General features: G+C 44.2%; 1 protein-coding gene across 1 annotated transcript in view; it reads left to right on the top strand.

Annotated features, from left to right (window-relative positions):
* XKR6 (XK, Kell blood group complex subunit-related family, member 6) overlaps positions 1-21,550 on the top strand; it is a 487,454-nt gene that overhangs the window by 430,409 nt on the left and 35,495 nt on the right. Inside the window, exon 2 of the mRNA XM_006864331.1 lies at positions 10,714-10,910. Within this exon, the coding sequence (XP_006864393.1) occupies positions 10,714-10,910 (197 nt within the window). The remainder of the gene's footprint in view (positions 1-10,713; positions 10,911-21,550) is intronic.

The following is a 21,550-nucleotide window of genomic DNA, read 5'->3' on the forward strand; positions in this document are numbered from 1 at the left end:
TTTGAGGATAAAGTGAGTTCATGTGTGCAAAATATTCAGAATAGTGCCTGGCACACAATGTGTATCATATTAAGCCAGCCCACGGTGACTCCAGGTTTACAGATCAATGCTGCTCCATCCCCATTTGGTTACTGATCGCACACTGATGATCCAGTTTCCATTGGTTGTTGACTTTCAGAAGTGGGTTGCGAGGCCCATCGTCCTAGTCCATTTTAGTCTTAAGGCTCATGTGAAACCTATTCAGCATCATAGCACTACACAATCCTCCACTGTGTAATGAACAGACAGGTAATGACACTTCATTGAGGAGCATTGATTGGGAATCGAACCTGTGTCACCTGCATGGAAGGCCAAGAATTCTCTCTCTGAACCACCACTGTCTTCCATATATAAACAATCAAAACAAAACCCTTTGCTGTCGAGTTGATTTTGACTCATAGCAAACCTACAGATCAGAACAGAACTGTCCCAGAGGAGAACTGTTTTCAAGGCTGTCATTTTTACAGGCACAAACTGCCACATCTTTCTCCTGTGGAGTGGCTGGTAAGTCCAAACTGTCAACCTTTCAGTTAGGACCAGGACTCTTTATGTAAATATTTAGTACCAATCTTGTAACAATACTAAGCCATACTTTTTTGCTTTGTGAAGTCACTTACTTAAAGAAAGATGAAGTTGCAAAACCTTGGCAAATGCTCAGTCTGCCCCCTCATTCTCTTATTCGGTGGGTGACAATAGGGGGACTCCTGGTGTAGTGCTTAGGATAAGCACTGGACTATTAGACACAAATTTGATGGTTCAAATCCACCAGTCCTCAGAAATCCTATACAGGTCACTGAGTTGTAACCAACCCGTTGGCACTTAACAACAACCACCACCTTGAAATCTGCTGCACAAGACCTCTTTTAAGTGTTGAAGAGCAAAGATATCAGTTTGAGGACTAAAGTGTGCCTGACCCAAGCCATGGTATTTTCAATAACTTCATGCATGTGAAAGTTGGACAGTGAATAAGGAAGACCGTAGAATTGATGAATCTGAGCTATGCTGTTGGAGGAGAATATTAAAACTACCATGGACTGCCAAAAGAACAAATCAATCTGTGTTGGACGAAGTACAGCCAGAGTGCTCCTTGCAGGCCAGGATGGCCAGATTTCATCTTACTTTGGACGTATTGTCAGGCCAGACTTCGTCATACTTTGGACATATTGTCAGGATGGACCAGTCCCTGGAGAAGGATATCATGTTTGGTAAAGTGGAGGGGCGAAGAAAAAGAGGAAGACCCCCAATGAGATGGATTGGTACAGGGGCAGCAGCAATGGGCTCAAACGTAGCGACAATTGTGAGGTGGGGCAGTGTTTCATTCTGTTGTGCACAGGGTCACTATGAGTCGGTACCAACAACAACCACCATGTCACGATACGACTTGCCCAAGACCATTGGGTCCTATAGTCCTTAGACCAGCTCCCAGCATTCTTGGTCCTTGCTCCATGATCAGACATCACCTCCTAGGTTTTGTTAAGTGCCAAGTGCAGTGGAGTCAGCTGGGACTCAGACATATCCTGTATAGGGTTTCTGAGGTCTCATTTTTCTCCTGGAGCATCTAGTGGACTCCAACCAAGAACCTGTGGTTAGGAATCTATTGCTTATCCAACAGCACCACGGCGCTTGTTGCTGTTATTGAGCGTCATCGAGTCGGTGCCGACCCATAGTGACTCTGTACAGGGTTTCCGAGGCTGTAAATCCTTACAGGAGCAGAAAGCCTCATCTTTCTCCAGCGGAGCAGCTGGTAGTTTCAAACAGCTGACCTTGCGGTTCGCAGCCCAATTCATAACCACTACGCTACCAGAGCTCCTTAGCATGGCGCTTAGAGCTGTGTATTTCATCTTGGGAGAGAGTGTGACAGGAGATGACACAACAAGATGGGAAAGCAAATCTAGAAGGAAGGGAGTTTGATTTCTTTTCTGAACTACCCTCCAGCGCGAGGTGAGCTTTCTGGAGCTTGTCAAGGAGGAGGAGAAGGTGGAAATTTGGGGGGAGTGGCAGCCAACTCTCCTCCTGCAGACCGCTGCTTTCCTGTTGGGACTCATTCCATCTGAGCCTGCACTGAGGCCTGTATCCCCCGCACCAGGATAGGTCGTATAGGAAGGTGCGGGCCTTTAGGTGTCAGCTCTCTGGGTATGAGATCACCAATGTGGAGAAGTCTGTCTATGAGAAACTGGCGTCGGTTAGGGTTTGGCGCCACCTTGTGGCCATAGACCAAGACTGTGCAAGGTCCAGTGTTGTCTCTGGCATGACACAATTAGAGTCCTAGCAAGAAGCAGCTGGTAGACCTAGCTGAGAGGTCACCTAGGCCTAACTCTAAATTTCACAGGCAGGGAAACTGAGGACCAGCGAGAGAATGGGTCTTTCCAAAGGGTTTAGAAGAGAGATGCTTTGTTCCCACCTGCACCCTACTTCAATGTTTCCTTGTAGCTCCTAAGAGGGAAAACACTGGGAAGTTCTGGGTAAGAAGAAGGAAGATACCCTGCCATGGGGGATGACAGCAGCAATATTTGCAGAGCAGCAAGAATCCTCCCCAACATGGTGCATGGGCTTGGCACTTACAAGGGGCTCTCAGTTCCTGCCCTGGTTTGTCACAGCTGATAGGGGTTTGTGGGGATGCTGGCAGGTGTCAGGAGTCAAGATTCTAGTCCAGCTCTGCCGCACAGTCACTGAGTGATTGAGAGATGATTCAGCTAACTCTAGCATTGTTGTCCTCATCCATAGAATGGAGGTGGTAGGAGATCAGTGTCCATACCTAATCAGACTACAAATCAATACCCCTCAGTTATCTCTTGGAAACCAAGGACATCAGGATTGAAGAGGAGGGTGTAAAAGCAGGTTGGTGGAATAGAGGTAATGCATTTGCTTTGAGGCCTGTTGATAGGGAAATCCTGAACTGGACTAAAGATGAGGGCTTGGAAGGTCAAGGACTTTGTTTTAGGTTACGAATCAGGCTGCTAAACTCAAGGTCAGCAGGTCGAAACTACCAGGCATTCCACGGGAGAAAAATGAGGCTTTCTCCTCCCATAAAGATTTACAGCCTCAGAAACCCTGTACAGGGTCCCTATGAGTTGGAACCGACTCCACAGCACATAACCACCACCACCACCACCACTTCAGAATGGGAAGCTGTTTTGAGTTCGTGACCCAGGAGAAATGACATTTTAAAACTGACTTGTGACTTGAGTATGGCTAACTGGCACAAGGAGAAGAGGCTCTGGCTTTGCCTACTCCTCCTCACATTTCTTCCTGGGCGTTAGGAATGCGCTGACAGAGAAAACTCTTGATTTTGTGTGTGTGTATGGCAGACATTATAGTTGAATCAACACAATCTAGATCCACTGCCTTCCTTTGCCCTGGCCATGATGGGCAGGGGAGCCTGTGGCTTGCTGAAAGTAGGCTGGGGGTAGGAGGAATACTTTTATCTTGGTAGGGCAGACCTACCTTCACCTAGGACCTCCATGGGAAGGCTCAGCTTTGTCCCATAATCATACCTCCAACAGCTGGACCACTTTGTGAGGCTAGAAGAGGCAGGGTCTGGTCTGAGTATATTCCTGAGAGAGCATAAACTTATGGTTTGGCCAATAGCATTGTGTACTACAGGTCTTATACATATAAGAGTGAGTAAAAAATTACCCGCACTGTGGTTATATTAAAACACCCACCCACGTCCACGGCTAATAGAAATCATTTGCAAATCAGCCATGGCTCTGCCTATGAAATAATCCATGACAGACTTGGGTTTTGGAAAGTTTGTACAAGATAGGTACCGAAACAACTCACAGAAGAGTATAAACAGAAGTGTTTGGACATCTGCAAACAGAATTTGGAGTGATACTAGAAGGAAGGTAAAAGCTTCTTTAAATATCGTTACTGGTGATGAGACATGAATTCACCACTAGGAGCCTGAGAGTAAACAGCAGAGCATGGAATGGAAGCATTCTTAATCTCCAACCAGGAAAAATATCCAAAGTCAACCATCATCTGGAAAATTGATGCTTACAGTTTTCTGAGATTCTCAAGGGCCAGTATTGGAACACTATCAGGAAAAATGTTCAGTAATCAACAGTGCTCATTACAGTGAGATGCTCGCTGAAACCTAAATTTTGGATCAAATGTGCTCTTGCAGACAATGCACATCCGCATACCTCTGCCCACACTTCGTTTTGAGGTGTTAAAGCATCCTCCCTACAGTACTGATCTTGCTCCATCAGACATTCACCTGTTTGGTCCCCTGAAAACAGCCCTTCAAGGACAAACATTCAACTCTGATGAAGAAGTGAAGACAGTGGTGCATTCATGGCTCGCAGTTCAGCCTAAAACACTTTTAAATAAGGGAATACGAAAGCTTGTTGACAGTTGGACAAAGCATATTAAAAAACAAGATTATGTCAAAAATGACTTATTTGTCTTTTCTAAAAGTTGATTAAAATACATTCTATAGCCAATCCATACAATTAAACAGAGTGCAGATAATTTTTGACTCACCCTCATAGATAGACCTGAGTTTGAGATCAAGGGAACCATATCTGGTTTATGAGACCCATAGCACCAAGTGTCCCACTGGGCACACAGTTGTTCAGGATGCTGGCATGGAGCCTCTGGACCCATTGTCTTGCCTTGGCACCAGTAGCATCATTGTCCCCTTTAGCATCATAGTCTGCTTTCCCAGACTACCATCGGATGTGATTCATCTGACCAGTCCTTCCCCTCCACCCTTCATTCAAAGTCTGAGTCTTCCCCACAACCCAAACTACTTCTGACAATACCTACATAAGCCGCACCCTCTCCTTGTTCAGTTGGTCCTTTCCTTCAGACCCCTTCTGTAAACACTACTTTGCTCTCTGTTCTCTCAGTGATGGCCATGACTTTACAGATCACACACAACCACTTCCCTGTCCATTTCTAAGCTTTTTTCCTGGTCCCTTGATTGTGTGGATTTACAGACTGATGCTCAGAGAAAGGTAGTGACTAGTGGGAACAGCAACAACCAGTGAGAGGCAGAACCTGGAATAGAACCAGAACTGGATGTTTTGTTTCACTGCTCAGAACCCCCATTTCTCTATATACTAAATGGTGGTTTTAAAAATGGTAGGACTTACAAAGTACGACAGGACTCCAGGTGATGGGCATGGGCACAGCATCATGTTCTGAGAGCCCTGGCACACTTCCTGAACTTCCTCCTACACCCTCCCCTGAATGGAGCCCCCATAGCTCCTCTCCTTACTGCCCCTTGTGTCTCTTCACTTCTGCTGTTAGATGGATTGTTTCTCCATCACTCCAGGGAGCATATCTGAACAGAAATAAGGTGTCCATGCCAGCCGCCCTGGTTATATCCCTTCAGAGATGCAGTCACCCAAGGCTTGGAGGAATCTGAAGAGGAAGCCGTAGCATTGCTCATCCACTATGGAAGGGTGTCGGTATGGCTAGTCACCTCTGTGACTCAGCAGGGTCATATGTTCTCAGGTTTCATGTTTGGGGACCCTGGAGCTCTTGCTCATTAGTGGGTCGAGTACACGATTAGTACTGTGGAGTCAGGGCAGCCACTTAGAAATTGGAAACAAGGATCACTTTATGATTTTAAATCATTTTACAGGTTTAGTTTGTAAAACTGGTGAAATGGTGTCAGAAGTCCTATAATTTCATGAGCAGGGGTAGTCACCATCAACATTAGCCCAAAGCTGATTTCTGTGAGGAGGAGGTCAGACATACCATCTCTTTCCTCACTTTTTTGTGTGTGTGTGTCAATTATGATACCAGCTCCCCCTTTCACAACACTCTACTTCTCTGCTATGTTCGATAATTCTTTGTAATAACACAGAACTCAAAGATCATACTCACAGCTATGGGACTTATTAGGAAAATAACAGGCAACAATTTAGGATTGGGTATGACTCAGGATACAGTTCTTTAATCAGGACAGCTTCTTTTCAGTTGTTCTCACAGGCAGGTCTCTCTTGGCCCTCAGTCTGGCCTCTGCCCTGCTTAGACGTGTTACAAAGCTCTTTAGTTTCCCGTTAAGTATCCAGAGGAACCCCACTCAGCCAGCAAGCCCAAAGATGCTCAGCTCTCTCATTCTGTGAGTTGGCACACCCATTGTAACTGCTGTGCTTCTGGGCTGGGAAACCCACCATGCCATCTTGTGCCAGTCTCTTAGTTCTGCTTCTTCTCGTATCTCACACTGTGCCTGGTATAACAGCTCCCTCTTTGTCTCCTGAGTCTAGGAGGTTCTCAGTGCAAGGACCCTGGGTCCAAGGGATGCACTTCACTCCTGGCTCTTCTTTCTTGATGGTAACAAGGTATCCACCCACTTCTGGGATTGGCTCCCTTTAAGTCTAGTGGGATGGCAAAACTGACCAATCGTCTCCTGAGGGTTTTATGTACCTTATTTCCATGATCCTCTGGTAGCTTAATGGTTATGAATCGGGCTGTGAACCGCAAGGTCAGCATTTCAAAACTACCAGTAGTTCCGCGGGGGAAAGATGAGGCTTTCTGCTCCCATAAAGATTTATAGCCTTGGAAACCATGTACAGGGTCACTATGAGTCGGAACCAACTCCATGGCACATAGCAACAACAACAACAACCCCTGTACTGGATCACAAGGTTGGTTTGAACTGCAACGTTGATGGTTCAAACTTACCAGCCGCTCCTAGGAAACCCTATACAGGGTCTCTGTAAGTCAGAACCAATTCAAGGCACTTACCAACAACAACTTAACATAACAACAACCCATGCAAAGGTTCTATGCATCTTATGTACATTATTAGCAAGTTGTCCACCAGCACCTTATTTGCATAGTCCCAGTCAATCATTTGGAGTCCTGGTGTGGTACTGTGGGTTAATGCTCCAGACTGCAAAGCCATTTGAACTGCAAAGTCAGTGGTTCAAGCTCACCAGCTGCTCCTTGGAAACCCTATACAGGTGGGAATTGACTCGACAACACTTAACAGCAACAACAACAACTCAATCATTTAAGGAGCTCTGGTAGCGTAGTAATAATGAGTCAGGCTGCTAACCTTAAGGTCAGCCGTTTGAAAATACCAGCTGTTCCACAGGAGAAAGATGAGGCTTTCTGCACCTGTAAAGATTATAGCCTCAGAAACCTCTACAGGGTCGCTATGAATCAGAACTGACACCACGGCACATAACCACCCCCCGCGCCCCCACTTAATCATTTAGGAGTCCTGGTGTGGTGCTGTGGATTAATGCGCTGGATAAACCGCAAGGTCGGCAGTTCAAGCTCACTAGCCACTCCTCAGAAACCCTATACAGGGCCACTATGAGTCAGAACTGACTCAATGACACTTAACAACAACAACTCAGTCATTTTGTAGGAGTCACAAGACTATGCATGGCTAAAGGGTCATAATAAGTAATTCACTATACCCTAATATTTCTTGTATTTTTGATCCTAAAACATAATACTTCCATAATGCCAAAGCAAAGTTCTTTAAGCATTGCCCCAATTGTCCCACTGTTCCCAGAGGAAAATAGACTCCCACTAAGTGATCCACCTCCTGGTGCATTTTCCCAGGGATTTGCTGTGAGCATGTCTATCTTTGATGTGTCTGGGACCGTGCTGTCCTGCCATGCCTCTTCAGTCCTAGTGGGGAGGGATCTTCCTTCTAACTTCAGCCATCCCTGAATCTATCCACTCATTTGACAAATGTTTTCTGAGTCCTTGCACTGTGCCTGATCCTGTGAGAGTCTCTGACACTGTGGCAATAAGCAAGAAAGATGGGGTCCCTAAGCTCACAGAGCTCCAGCGAGAGCTAGGCAAGGCTCTGAGAAGAGAGCAGGGATAGACTAGGAAGTGAGGCTGGAGAGGCAGACCAGTCTTGTGAGTCACAGTCAGGAGACTGGATTTTATTTGAAGCACTGTGGGCAGCCACTGGAGGGTAGAAAAGAGGAGGATGACGTGACTGTGTGTAGGAATTTAGAAGACCACTTTGGCTGTTGTGTGAAGAAGAGGATCTGAGGTAAGAGTGGCAGAAGGGAAGCCAGTTTTGGAGGCTCCTGCATTGACCCAGGAAAACGTGATGGTAGCTAGGACCAGGCTGATGGTGGGGATGGGGTCAGAGAGAGTGGCCTGCCCAGCCTAGATGGGCACTTGATAGAATTTGAGGACAAGGTCGGGTGCCCATTATGCTCTCTCCCTTTATGATTGGCATCTCAGAAGGCACCGTAAAATGCTGATATCCCCAAGGGATAGTCAGGGATGCTCATGTCTGAGGTCTCCAACAGACTGTTTATGGCTTCTGTCCTTGATTCAAACTAGGCCCTCAAAAACATGCTTCTGGAACCTAACTTTGACCAGAACCTGTCAGCACCTGTGACCTCTGGGCCTGCTGTAGAGACCACGCTCAGTGTAGATGGCATGTGGATTAAAGACTCAGAATCAGGAAGCTCAGGTGAAAATCAGCACTTGGGGGGGGTGGGGTAGGAGGTGTGTGCTTCTTGTATGGATCTGGGATAAGCATCTACTGTGTATCAGACACTATGTCCATATTACCTCACAACTCTTCCTACCCAATGATGGCATTAGTCCCCTATATTAAAGAAGAGTAATCCAAGGACACAGAGTTGGAATAATTTGTCCAAGTCTGGGAACCCCAGGTTGGCTGACCATTCAAGTCCGTGGTCTGCCCTTGTACCATTCCTTGACTTCTTGTTCCTCCCGTGATGGACCTGAGAACACAGGCCCACTGGATTTGTGTGACTGTGATCCTGGGTCAGGCCTGGACAGAGGCTGTACTGCAGAATCTGTGTTTCCCTCATGTAGTGCAATGCACAGGAGGTCTGGAGGCACAGTGATTAAGCACTTGAATGCTAACTGAAATGTTGGTAGTTCAAACCCACAAACTGATGTGCAATCTATGAAGACTGTTGTGTTATTAGGTGCCATTGAGTAGGTTCTGACTCACAGCAACACTATGCACAACATACTGTCCAATGCTCACACTGTTGTTGTATTTTAGCTCATTGTTGCAGCCACTATCAGTCCATTTTGTTGGAGGTCTTTCTATGATTTGCTGACCCTTTTCTTTACCAAGCATGATGTCCTCTTTCAGGGACTGATCCCTTCTGATAACATACCCAAAGTATGTGAGATCAAATCTTGTCATCATTGTTGCCAAGTAACAGAAAATTCTGGCTGTACTTCTTCTAAGACAGATTTGTTTGTTCTTCTGGAAGTCCATGGACTCTCTATAATCCTCACCAATTCCACAATTTAAATGCATCAATTCTTCCTTATTCATTGTTCAGCTTTCACATACGTATGAGTAATTGTAAATATCATGGCTTGGATCAGGTGCACCAAAGTGAAATCTTTGCTCTTTAATACTCTAAAGAGGTTGTTTGCCGCAGATTTGCCCAGTGCAATATGTCATTTGATTTCTTAACTGCTGCTTCCATGAGCATTGATTGCGGATCCAAGTAAAATTAAAACCTTGACAACTTCAATCTTTTCTCCATTTATCATGATGATGTCTGTTGACCACTGAGAGAATTTTTGTTTTCTTTGTATTGAGTTGTAATCCATACCAAATGAAGGCTATATTCTCTGAACTTCATCAACAAATGCCTCAAGTCCTCTTCACTTTCAGTAGGTAAGGTTGTGTCATCTGCATAATGCAGGTTATTAATGAGTCTTCATCCAATCCTGACACCAGTTCTTCTTGATATAGTCCAGCTTCTTGGAGCGGTAGAGTGAGTATGCTGAAAGTTCACTCCCTTTTTTTCTCCCTCCTAGTCCTAGCTCTGGTAGCGTAGTGGTTACGAATCGGGCTGCGAACCTTAAGGTCAGCGGTTCGAAACTACCAGCCGCTCCGCGGGAGAAAGATGAGGCTTTCTACTCCCGTAAAGATTTACACCCTCGGAAACCCTGTACAGGGTCGCTATGGGTCGGAACCGACTCGATGGAACTTAACAACAACAACAGTCCTGGTGTGGCCCTGTGGGTTAATGTGCTGGACTGCAAAATGAACAGCAAGGCCATTGGTTCGAGCTCACCAGCTGCTCCTCGGAAATCCTATCTAGGGTCGCTATGGGTCAGAACCGACTGAACGGCACTTAGCAACACAACAACTGAAAAAGTAGTGGTAGTGGTGGTTGTGTGCCACCGAGTTGATTCCAACTCATAGTTACCCTGTATAGAGTTTCCAAGACTATAAATCTTTGTGGAAGCACAAAGCCTCATCTTTCTCCCAAGGGACAGCTGGTAGATTCGAACTGCTGATCCTACCGTTAGCAGCCCAGTTAGTAACCACTAAGCAACCAAGGCTCCTTGAGAAAGCAGTAAGGCTATGCGAAAGAAGTGAAAGTCTTATTAGAATCTTCCCCCAGGTAGCCTGCTCCTGAGAAAGCCCACTCACCCTCTGAGTTCAACTGTGAGGTATGGATTAAAGGAAGAATACATGGAAGATTTTGAAGTCCAGATATGGGGCCCAGAAAGTCTTGTTTGAGTTCTTAACGGCGTCAGGCACTCCTTTCCTGACTTGCTCCGCCCTCATCCCTGTGACCTCTGGTCTGGAGACCCCCTAGAGCCCTACTGAAGACCAGGAAACTTCAGAGCGGAGAGATGCTGGCACAAGGTGGCGCTAAATCTTAGGAAAACCTTCTGCTGTCCCCACCCCCACTCAAGTTCTCAGTTTTGTTCCTCTTTTGGCAGGTATATCCGCACCATGTACCTGGGGATTCAGAGCCAGCGGCAGAAGGAACACCAGCGACGCTTTTACTGGGCTATGATGTACGAATATGCAGACGTCAACATGTTGCGCCTCCTGGAGACCTTCCTGGAGAGCGCCCCCCAACTGGTGCTACAGCTCTGCATAATGATCCAGAAGAACAGCGCCGAGACGCTGCCCTGTGAGTGTCCCCACCCAGCCCTGGGGCAGCTGGAAGTGACCATTTCCGGGGGCTGGAACCGGCTCCACCTCCCTATCTATTTCTTTGCGGTGCGCTCTATCCTGACCACACAAAGCCCTGAATACTCATAATCTGTGCGATGGTCACATTCCCCTTCCTGACGCCCAGCTCCTGTGCAGTCCTGGCCTGGCCCACCCTGCCACTTAAACTGTTGGTACAGACATTTCCCACCTCCCCTGTGTCAGCCTGCTTCTGCACCCCCCCACCCCCACCCCCCGTGTTCATGGGAGCAGAGCAGAACTGGAGTTTCAAATGTTCCTAAAAGCAGTTAGAGCCTGCTCCGACCTTCATCTGGGCATTAGTAAGGGAGGACCGTGGGTCTCACAGTAATGGGGAAAGGTCCTTTACCTTTGGCGCTGGTGAGGGCTTTGCATATGTATGGAATAGGGGAAATGCATCTTAGGATACCACCATGTGACAAAGAGACAGAACCATCAGTTTTCAAGCTTTTTTTTTGTCAGCTGTGGTGCCCTTGCTTCAAAACCAAGGCTTGTGGGGGAGCTTCATTTGTCAAAACACTAACGCAGCTCTGCTCTAGTAAAGTGGGGTGGTTGAATTCTGTACATCCTCTTGCTGCCTCTCTCCCTCTGAGTAGCTCCTCACAGCTCCTCCAACCCCAGCGTTGAGGAAACCATTGGTCTCTAGCTCCATGCTCCCTGTGGTTGCTGGAGCTGCTCTGGCAAATGCTGGGCTGCACTGGACAAGGCAAAGTCTCACACCTGGGAGCTGAAGGCCCTGCCCCTTAGCTCAGCCACACCTGCAAGTGATGTGGTTTCAGAGAGGAATTAGATAGATTGAAGCACCTGCAGAGGAGAAGGTCTAGGATAGGGAGACGGAATGAACTAGGGATATGTGAATCCAGCTATTTGAAAGAATATTAATGGGGACTCATTGCTGTGGAGTTGATTCTGACTCAGTGACCCCATGGGACAGAGTAGAACTGCCCATATGGTTTAAGAGGCTGTAAGGGAGTCCTGGTGTGGTGCTATGGGCTAATGCGTCAGACTGCAAAGTCGTTTGAACTGCAAGGTTGGTGGTTCAAGTTCACCAGCTTCTCCTTGGAAATCCTATACAGGGTTGCTATGGGTTGGAATCGACTCAATAGCACTTAACAATAACAATCTTTATAAAAACAAAATGTTACATCTTTCTCTCATGGAGTTGCTGGGGGGTTGAATCACTGACTTTTTGGCTAGCAGCTGAGTGCTTAACCACTGTGCCATCAAGTCTGCTTTTGTTATGAGGAAGAAAGGTTTTTTTGTTCTGTGTGGTCAACTCCAAAGAATAGAGGAAGCTACAAGAGACAATTATCAATGCAACAGGAAGAAGGCATTTCACACAGCAGTAGAAAACGGTCTCAGGAGACAGTGAGCTTCCATTCACAAGGAATATCCATCTGGTTCCTCTTCTTTTTTAGATACATATACAAAGACACACATACTCTCATTTACTTATGACAGAATTCAGGCACAGGAAGAAAGGAAAAAGCTCACAGATATCCTGTCACCAGAGTGCCCAAAGATCCAGGTCATCTGCTTAGGCAACAGATTTGTGTGACCCTCTGCCTGTATCTGCAGTGCTGAGGCTCTGTTGCCCAGGACCTTGGAGAAAAGACATAGTATGTACCACAGATTGTGTGTGACAGTTCAAAGAGTGTCACTGGTTTTCAGCATCAATAGTCGCTCAATGATTGATTCTGCAGGAAGACCAGAGTTTCAGGAATATCTCTGAAATGCATATCCTTGCTTTTTAAGTCTAATCTTGATGGATCCCCAAGAGAAGGGAGGCCTCACCTTGAGCAGCTGTCCCTGGAACCAGAATGGGGTGTCCAGGGACAAAGTACTGTCTAGTTGCTCTGGTGCCTAGAGCTCCTTCCTGCAAACCAGGATAGAGGCTCCAAGGGACAGAAAAAACTACAAGGAGATAATTATCAATTTATTATTTCATCTGCTCTCACATCCTGCAGGCTGCTCTCACACCCAGGGCAACAGTGCTCCAGAAAAGTAGGTAGGTAGGTAGGTAGGTAGGTAGGTAGGTAGGTAGGTAGATAGGTAGATAGGTAGACAGGCAGGCAGGCAGGCAGGCAGGCAGACAGAAAGACAGACAGACAGACAGACAGACAGACAGACAGACAGACAGACAGACAGACAGACAGATAGATAGATAGATAGATAGATAGATAGATAGATAGATAGATGCCACTCAGTAAACTTTGACTCATGAGGACCTCATGTACAAAAGAATGAAATATTGTCTGGTCTTGAATCACTGTCATGATTTCCAGCATGTTTGAATCCACTGTTGTGGCTACGATGCCAATCCATCTCACCAAGGGTATCCCCTCATTGACAAGTTACCTCACAAAACCCAATCTCCTCATCCAGAGATTGATCCTGCCTCAAGGCATGCTCAGAGAAAGCAAGCCAGATGATACTCTGTTGTGATACATAAGGTTTCCATTGGCTAAATTTCCTATTTAGATTGCCAGGCATTTCTTCCTACTCTTAGCCTGGGAACTCCACTGAAACCTGTCTACCATGGGTGACCCTGCTGGTATTTAAAATATCCATCCTCACAGTAACACACAAGTCACCACAGTACAACAAACTAAAAGGTGGGCAGTGGGACAATGCTCTACTGAGATAGATCTGTTTCTACTGGGGAGGACCATCTTTCTCTCTAATTCACATCTTCCTTCTTAAAACCAACCCTACTGCTGTCTAAGACTTCCATCTAAACTGCCCTTTGCTGTTTTAGTTTCAAATCTGCCAAGACAGCCAACTTATCCTTCCTCTCATCTTGTCCTTTGTCAAGCTGTCAGCCAGATTCCAGCCTCACTGTGGTGTAGTGTTTAAAGCACTTGGTTGCTAACCAAAAGATTGTCAGTTCAAACCTAATTCTGCAGGCAAAACAGGAGGCAATTTGCTTCCATGAAGACATACAGTCTGGAAACCCGACGGAGCAGTTTTGCTCTGTCCTATAGGGTGACTTGGAGTCGGCATCCACTCGATAGCAGTAGGTTTGGTTTTAGGTATAAGTCAATGGCTCATGAGGCAAATTCCATGCCCAATAGCATCTGGAATCCAGGACTTGATCACTATTATACCTGTTACAATTTGGGGTTTTACACTTCACCTTGTTAAGAGTGTCTTCTTTGGTAAAACTGTTGTTGTTGTTATTAAATGCTGTCAAGTTGGTTTCGATTCATAGCGACCCTTTATAGGGTTTCCATATAAGACTTGTATAGGAAGCACTGGTGGGTTTGAACTGCTGACCTTGTGGTTCACAGTCCAGTGCTGATCCTACAGTGAAAGGATGAAATGTTAGCCTAGACATGAAAGTGCTTTGTAAAATATCAAGTTCCATAAGCAGCTCATAGGTGTTTATCATTTCCAGGGCCTGGCAGGGTTTGGCCTGGGCAAAGCACTGGGAAGATTTCCCCTCACCCCCTTCCCTTTTCATTCTTGTCTCAGATTACTTACTATGCCTATCCTTTCTATTGGCCACTCATCTGTCAGTTTGTCATACTGTGGTGGCCTGTGTGTTGCTATGATCCTGGAAGTTATACCACTGGTATTTGAAACACCAGCAGAGTTACCAATAGTTGACAGGTTTCAGTTGAGCTTCCAAACTAAGACAGACTAGGAAGAAGGAAAGGTGGACTACTGAATGGTAAGCCGCTGAAAACCTTATGAATAGCATCAGAATATTGTCAGCCATCTGCCCAAAGATGAAAACATTATGAAAAGCTTCAGAATATTCTCAGAGATCACGCCAGGAATTGAGCTCTTTAGGTTGGAAGGCACTCAAAATATGACTGGGGAAGAGCTGCCTCCTTAAAGTAGAGTACACCATGATGGTGTGAAGGGAGTAGAGTTTTGGGGACCTTCATTCGATGTTGGGGTACAACTCAATAATAATCAGAATAGGAATGTACAAAGTATGAATCCAGGAAAATTGGAAGTTGTCAAAAATGAAATGGAACGCATGGAGATTGATATCCTAGGCATTAATGAGCTGAAATGGACTGGTATTGGCCATTTTGAATCTGACAATCATTGTTTACTATGCCAGGAATGACAAATTCAAGAGGGATGGCATAACATTCATCATCAAAAAAGCATTTCCAGATGTATCTTGAAATACAACACTGTGATAGGATCATATCCATACACCTACAAGGAAGATCAGTTAATATCACTATTATTCAAATTTATGCACCAACCACCAAAGCCAGTGCTAAAGAAATTGAAGAATTCTACTAACTTGTTCCAGAGTCTTAGTGGATAATGTGCTAGGCCACAAGGTCAGATTGAACCACAAGGTCAGCAATTCAAACCCACCAGCTGCTCCTCTGAAACCCTAGACAGGGTCACTTTGAGTCAGAACCAACTCAATGGCACATAACAACAATCAACTTGTTCAGTCTGAAACTGATCCAACATACAATCCAGATGTATTGATAATTACTGGTGATTGGAAACAAAGAGGAAGCACCAGTAGTTGGAAAATAGGCCTTTGTGAAAGACATGATGCTCAAGATCACATGATAGAATTTTGCAAGATCAATGATGTATTCATTGCAAAAAACTTTTTTAAACAACATAAAAGTCAACTATACACATGAACCTCACCAGCCAGAGTCTACAGGAATCAAATTGACAACATCTGCAAGAAGAGAAAGTGGGAAAACATCATCAGCCAAAACAAGGCCAGGGGTCAATTGTGAAATAGACCATTAATTGCACATATGCAAGTTGAAGAAACTAAAGTCACAAGAGTGAAAATATGACCTTGAACATATCGCACCTGAATTTAGAGACCATGTCAAGAACAGATTTGATGCATTAGACATAATGACCCCAGACCAGAAGAGTTGTAGGATATCATACGGGAAGAAGACAAAATATCATTTAAAAGACAGGAAAGAAAGAAAATACCAAAACGAATGTAAGAAGAGACTCTGGAACTTGTTCTCTAGTGTAGAGATGCTAAAAGCTACTGAGAGAAATGATGAAGTAATAGAGCTGAACAGAAAATGTCAAAGGGCAGCTTGAGAGGACAAAGTAAAATATTATAATGAAATGTGTAAAGACCTTGAGTTAGAAAACCAAGAGATGATCACGCTCAGTATTTCTCAAGCTAAAAGAACTGAAGAAAAAATGCAAGCCTCGATTTGAAATATTGAAGGATTCTTTGGGAAAAATATTAGATGCAGAAAGCAACACAAGAAGATGAAAGGTATTCACAGAGTCACTGCACCAAAAAGAAATGCTCATTTTTCAACCATTTTAAGAAGTTGTGGTTGTTGTTAGGTGCCATTGAGTCAGTACCGACTCATAGCAACCCTATGCACAACAGAACGAAACGCTGCCCAATCCTGGGCCAAACTCACAATTGTTGCCATGCTTAAGTCCATTGATGCTGCTACTTTGCCAATCCATCTCGCTGAGAATCTTCTTCTTTTGCTCTGACCCTCCACCTTACCAAACATGATATCCTTCTCCAACAACTGGTCCCTCTTGACAGTATGTCCAAGGTATGAGAGACAAAGTTTGGCCATCCTGGCCAACAAGGAGCACTCTGGCTGCACTTCGTCCAACACAGATCTGTTGGTTCTTTTGGCAGCCAATGGCACTTTCAATATTCTCTTCCAATATCATAACTCAAAAACATCAATTCTTCTACAGTCTTCCTTATTATGAGGTTATTGAAAATACCATGGCTTGGGTCAGGTGCACCTTAGTCCTCAAGCTGACATCTTTGCTGTTCAACACTTAAAAAAGATCTTGTGCAGCAGATTTGCCTAATGCAATATATTGTTTGATTTCTTGACTGCTGTTTCTGTGAGTGTTGATAGTTGATCCAAGAAGAATGAAGTCCTTGACAACTTCAATCTTTTCGCTATATCATATGATAAAGAACTAATGTCATGGAAGAAAAATTCCAAGCTGCATGCACTGAACGTAATGGCAAAAAGCAAGACTCCAGGAATTATGTAATATAAATTGAAATCTTTTTAACAAACTGATGCATCACTGGAGGTGTTCAATCATCCATATCAAGAAATTTGGAACACAGCCACCTGGCCAACCAATTGGGAGAGATCCATGTTTGTTCCCATTCCCAAGAGAGGTGACTGAATGAAGTGTGAAAATCATCATTAATGTCACATGCAAGTAAAATTTTGTTGAAGTTATTTCAAAAATGGCTGCAATGGTGCATCAACAGAGAACAACCAGAAACTCAGGCTGGATTCAGAAGAGAACATGGAACTAGAGATATCATTGCTGACACCAGATAGATTTTGGCTGAAATCAGAGAATGCCAGAAAGATGTTTACTTGTGGATTATTGACTATGCAAAGACTTTCAACTGTGTGGATCATGACAGACTATGGATAACATTGCAAAAAATGGATATTCCATAACTTCATTTTGCTTGAATCCACCATCGACACTTATGGAAGCAGCAGTTAAGAAATCAAATGACATATTGCATTAGGCAAATGTGTTGCACAAGACTTCTTTAAAGTGTTCAAGAATAAAGATACCAGTTTGAGGACTAAGGTACCCCTGACCTAAGTTAGGGTATTTTGAATTGCCTTATATGCATGTGAAAGTTGGATAATGAATAAGGAAGACTGTGGAAGACTTGATACATCTAAGTTATAGTGTTGGAGAATATTGAAAGTACCATGGACTGCCAGAAAAACAAACAAATCTGTGTTGATAGAAGTACAGCCAGAGTGCTCCTTAGAAGCCAGGCTGATGAGACTTTGTCTCTCATACTTTGGTCATGTTATCAGGAGAGACCAGTCCCTAGAGAAGGTCTTCATGCTTGGCAAAGTGGGAGTAGGGGTGGGTGGTCACTCACAAAAAAAGAGGAAGACCCCCAATGAGATGGATTGACACAGTAGCAGCAGCAGTGGGTCCTAATATAATAATTGTAAGGATGGTGAAGGACTGGGAAGTGTTTCAGTCTGTTATGCATCAAGTCTCTATAAGTTGGAGCTGATTTGAGGGCACCTAACAAGAACAGCAATCTTTTCTATTATAGATTCTCAGACTATTAACATGCGGCTCTGGAGCTTTCACTTAGGGAATTTCTCCTGCTCCTCCTCCCTCCCTTCCTGTCCCCAACCCTGCTCTATCCATCCCCCTTCCAAAACCCCCTGCAGTCCAGCTTAGAGGTTTGGTGAGTATTTCCTAAAGTTTAGAGTGTTGTTGTTGTCAGGTGCCATCGAGTCGGAACTGACTCATAGCAACCCCACGCACAACAGAGCGAAACAATGTCCGATCCTAGGCCAACCTCACTACTGCTGCCACACTTGACACCATCAATGATGCCACCTGACTGATCCATCTCATTAGGGGTCTTCCTCTTTTTCTCTGACCCTCCACCTTACCCAGCAAGACATCCTTCTCCAGCGACTGTTCTCTCTGGACAATGTGTCCAAAGTAGGAGAGACGAAGCTTAACCATCTTGGCCCCCAAGGAGCACTCTGGCTGCACTTCTTCCAAAACAGATCTATTGGTTCTTTTGGCAGTCCATGGCACTTTCAGTATTCTCCTCCAACACCACAACTCAAAGGCATCAATTCTTCTACGATCTTCCTTATTCACTGTCCAGCTTTCGCATCCATATGAGGTTATTGAAAATACCATGGCTTGGGTCAGGCGCACTTTAGTCCTCAAGCTGACATCTCTGCTCTTCAGTACTTTAAAAAGTTCCTGTGCAGCAGATTTGCCCAATGCAATACGTCGTCTGATCTCTTGACCACTGCTTCTGTGAGTGTTGACAGTTGATCCAAGAAGAATGAAGTCCTTGACAACTTCAATCTCTTCTCCATTGATAAGAATGCTATTTATTGATCCAGTGGTGAGGATTTTTGTTTTCTTAACATTGAGATGTAATCCATATCGAAGGCTGTGCTCTGTGATCTTCATAAGTATATGTTTTAAGTCCTCTTCACTTTCAGCAAGTAAGGTTGTATCATCAGCATATCGCAGATTGTTTAGAGTGTAGCATAGGTGTTTCTTGAAATCAGCTTTCATGATGAAGTAAATTTAGAAATTTCTGGGCTAAACATAAATCAGTGGCAATCTTTGCAAAGGGTTGTAACTTTCCAAGACAGGGATGGGACATGCAATGTTTGCTGGGCTTATTTAACTTATAGAAGAGGAGCTCTGATGACACAGTAGGTTAAGCTGCTAACTGAAAGGTTAGTGGTTTGAGCCCACCAGCCATTCTGCAGGAAAAAGATGAGGCAGTCTGCTTCAGTAAAGATCTAAAGACTTAGAAAACCTATGCAGCAGATCTGCACTGTTCTGTAGGGTCACTAGGAGTTGGAATCAATTCAATGGCAGTGCGGTTGGGTTAACTTGTAGAACATCTCCCTATCCCTGGACTCTTTTGTTAGAATAAAAATGCCTTCCCATAAAAACTGTACATGGTTTAAGGAAAATAAGCTTGAAAATTAGCAATTGGAAGAGGTGGGAAGGAAAGTTTATGAAGTTGAGAGGTGCCCTTTGGTGAGAGAAGATTCTTGCAGCTCTCTGAGGGCTGGGTGTTGAGACATAGCAAACTTGAGACTCCCTTCCTGGGTACAATTCTGTACCTAATCTGCAGTATTAAGTTAGCAAGGTCATCAAGAAGGCTTTAAACCCCCCAAAACCCACTGTAATCAAGTCTATTCCAAGTCATAAAGATCGTGTAGAATAGGCCTCATAGGGTTTCCAATCTTTATGGAAGAGTGCCACACCTTTCTACTAGTAGAGCTAGTGGGTTCACAGGAGAGTGATTTACCACTGCACCATCAGGGCTCATTAGAAGGGCTCTAGAGGTCTGGAATTATTGTACTCCAAGGCCAACCTGAGACAAGTTTGGGGTCTGAACTTGACCAGAGGAGACGTGAATCCTACATTAATTTCTGGCCTTCTTTGGCTTTCACACCCCACATACCTCAGGCAACCAGACCCTGGAGGTAACATATTTCAACTGTAAAATTCTACTTGTCAGTGAGGACACCAGGTCCCACATCGCTAGCCCATCACCACCACCTGCTGTTGTTGGGAACACCATCATTCCTATCACCTTTCCCCTTCACCAGAAGAGCCATGCACTTTGAATCCTTCTCTGCTCATCCCTTCTGAGGTCTCCTGTGATGCCATATAGAGGAAAAGGTGTGTCTTATGTTCTGCACTTTGGAAAGCTCCCAGTCAGTCTTCATAAGCCTGGTTTCAGATACCTGCTCCCCACCTAAGAGCTACGTCCACTTGGACAAGTTCCTTAACCTCTCTTTCTTTGTGTGACTAGAGCACATCAAAACCTATTTTAGAAGGGTTTTATGAGGATAAAGTGATATTTGCTTAGAATAAAGCACTCCAACAGTTGGTGCATAGTAATTTTATTGTTTCACCACTGCTTTGTCAGTACTGTAGTGACTCATGTGTTGCTATGATGCTAGAAGCTATGCCACTGCTATTTTGAATACCAGTAGGGTCACTTGGTAGACAAGGTTATACAGTGTTTTTAGACTAAGACAGAAAGGAAGAAGGACCTAGCAATCTACTTCTGGGGAAAAAAAAAAAAAAAAGGCCAGCAAAGCCTTATAGCTAACAGTGGAATGTTGTCTGATAGAGTACTGAAAGATGAGCCCCTCAGGTTGGAAGATATTTAAAATATGATTGAACTGCCTCCTCAGAGTAGAGTTGACTTTAATGATATGGATGGAGTAAAGCTTCCAGGACCTTCATTTGCTGATGTGACTTGACTCAAAAGAAATGAGAAGAAACACTGAAAATGTCCATTAGTAATAAAAATGTATAATATATATGAAGTTTGAATCTAAGAAAATTGTAAGTTGTCAGAAGTGGAATGCTTGAAGATCAATATCCTAGATACTACTGACTTGAAATTGACTAATATTAGCCATATTGAATTGGACAATCATATGGTGTACAACTCTGAGAAGGAGTCCTGGTGGTACAGCAGTTAAAGCCCTGGGCTGTTAACTGAAAGGTCAGCAGTTGGAACCCACCAACCACTCCATGGGAGAAAAATGTGGCCGTCTGCTTTCATAAAGATCACAGCCTTGGCAATACTTTGGAGTATTATATTCTGTCCTATTGGGTTATTATGAATCAGAATCAGTTCAATGGCAACAGATTTGATTTTTTGGTTATTATCCCAAGAATGACAAATTGAATAGGAACAACATCACATTCTTCAACTGAAAGAAAATGTCAAGATCTATTTTGAAGTACAATGTCAGTGACAGGAAAATATCTACATACCTGTAACACAAACCAGTTAATACAACTGTTCATCAAATTTACTCACCAACCGCTAATGCCAAAAATGAGGAAATTGAAGATTTTTTACCCACTTCTGAAGTCTGAAATTGATCAAATGTGTAATCAAAATGCATTACTGGTGATTGGAATGAGAAAGTTGGAAGCAAAGAACAAAGATTAGTAATTGGAAAATATAGCCTCAATGATAGAAATCATGCTGGAAATCCCATGATAGAATTTATTATGATTATTTATTTATTTTTTTTTTAAGGTTTTTATTGT

The sequence above is a fragment of the Chrysochloris asiatica genome, unplaced genomic scaffold (assembly GCF_000296735.1).
Source record: "Chrysochloris asiatica unplaced genomic scaffold, ChrAsi1.0 scaffold00064, whole genome shotgun sequence".
NCBI classification, from domain to species: Eukaryota; Metazoa; Chordata; class Mammalia; order Afrosoricida; family Chrysochloridae; genus Chrysochloris; species Chrysochloris asiatica.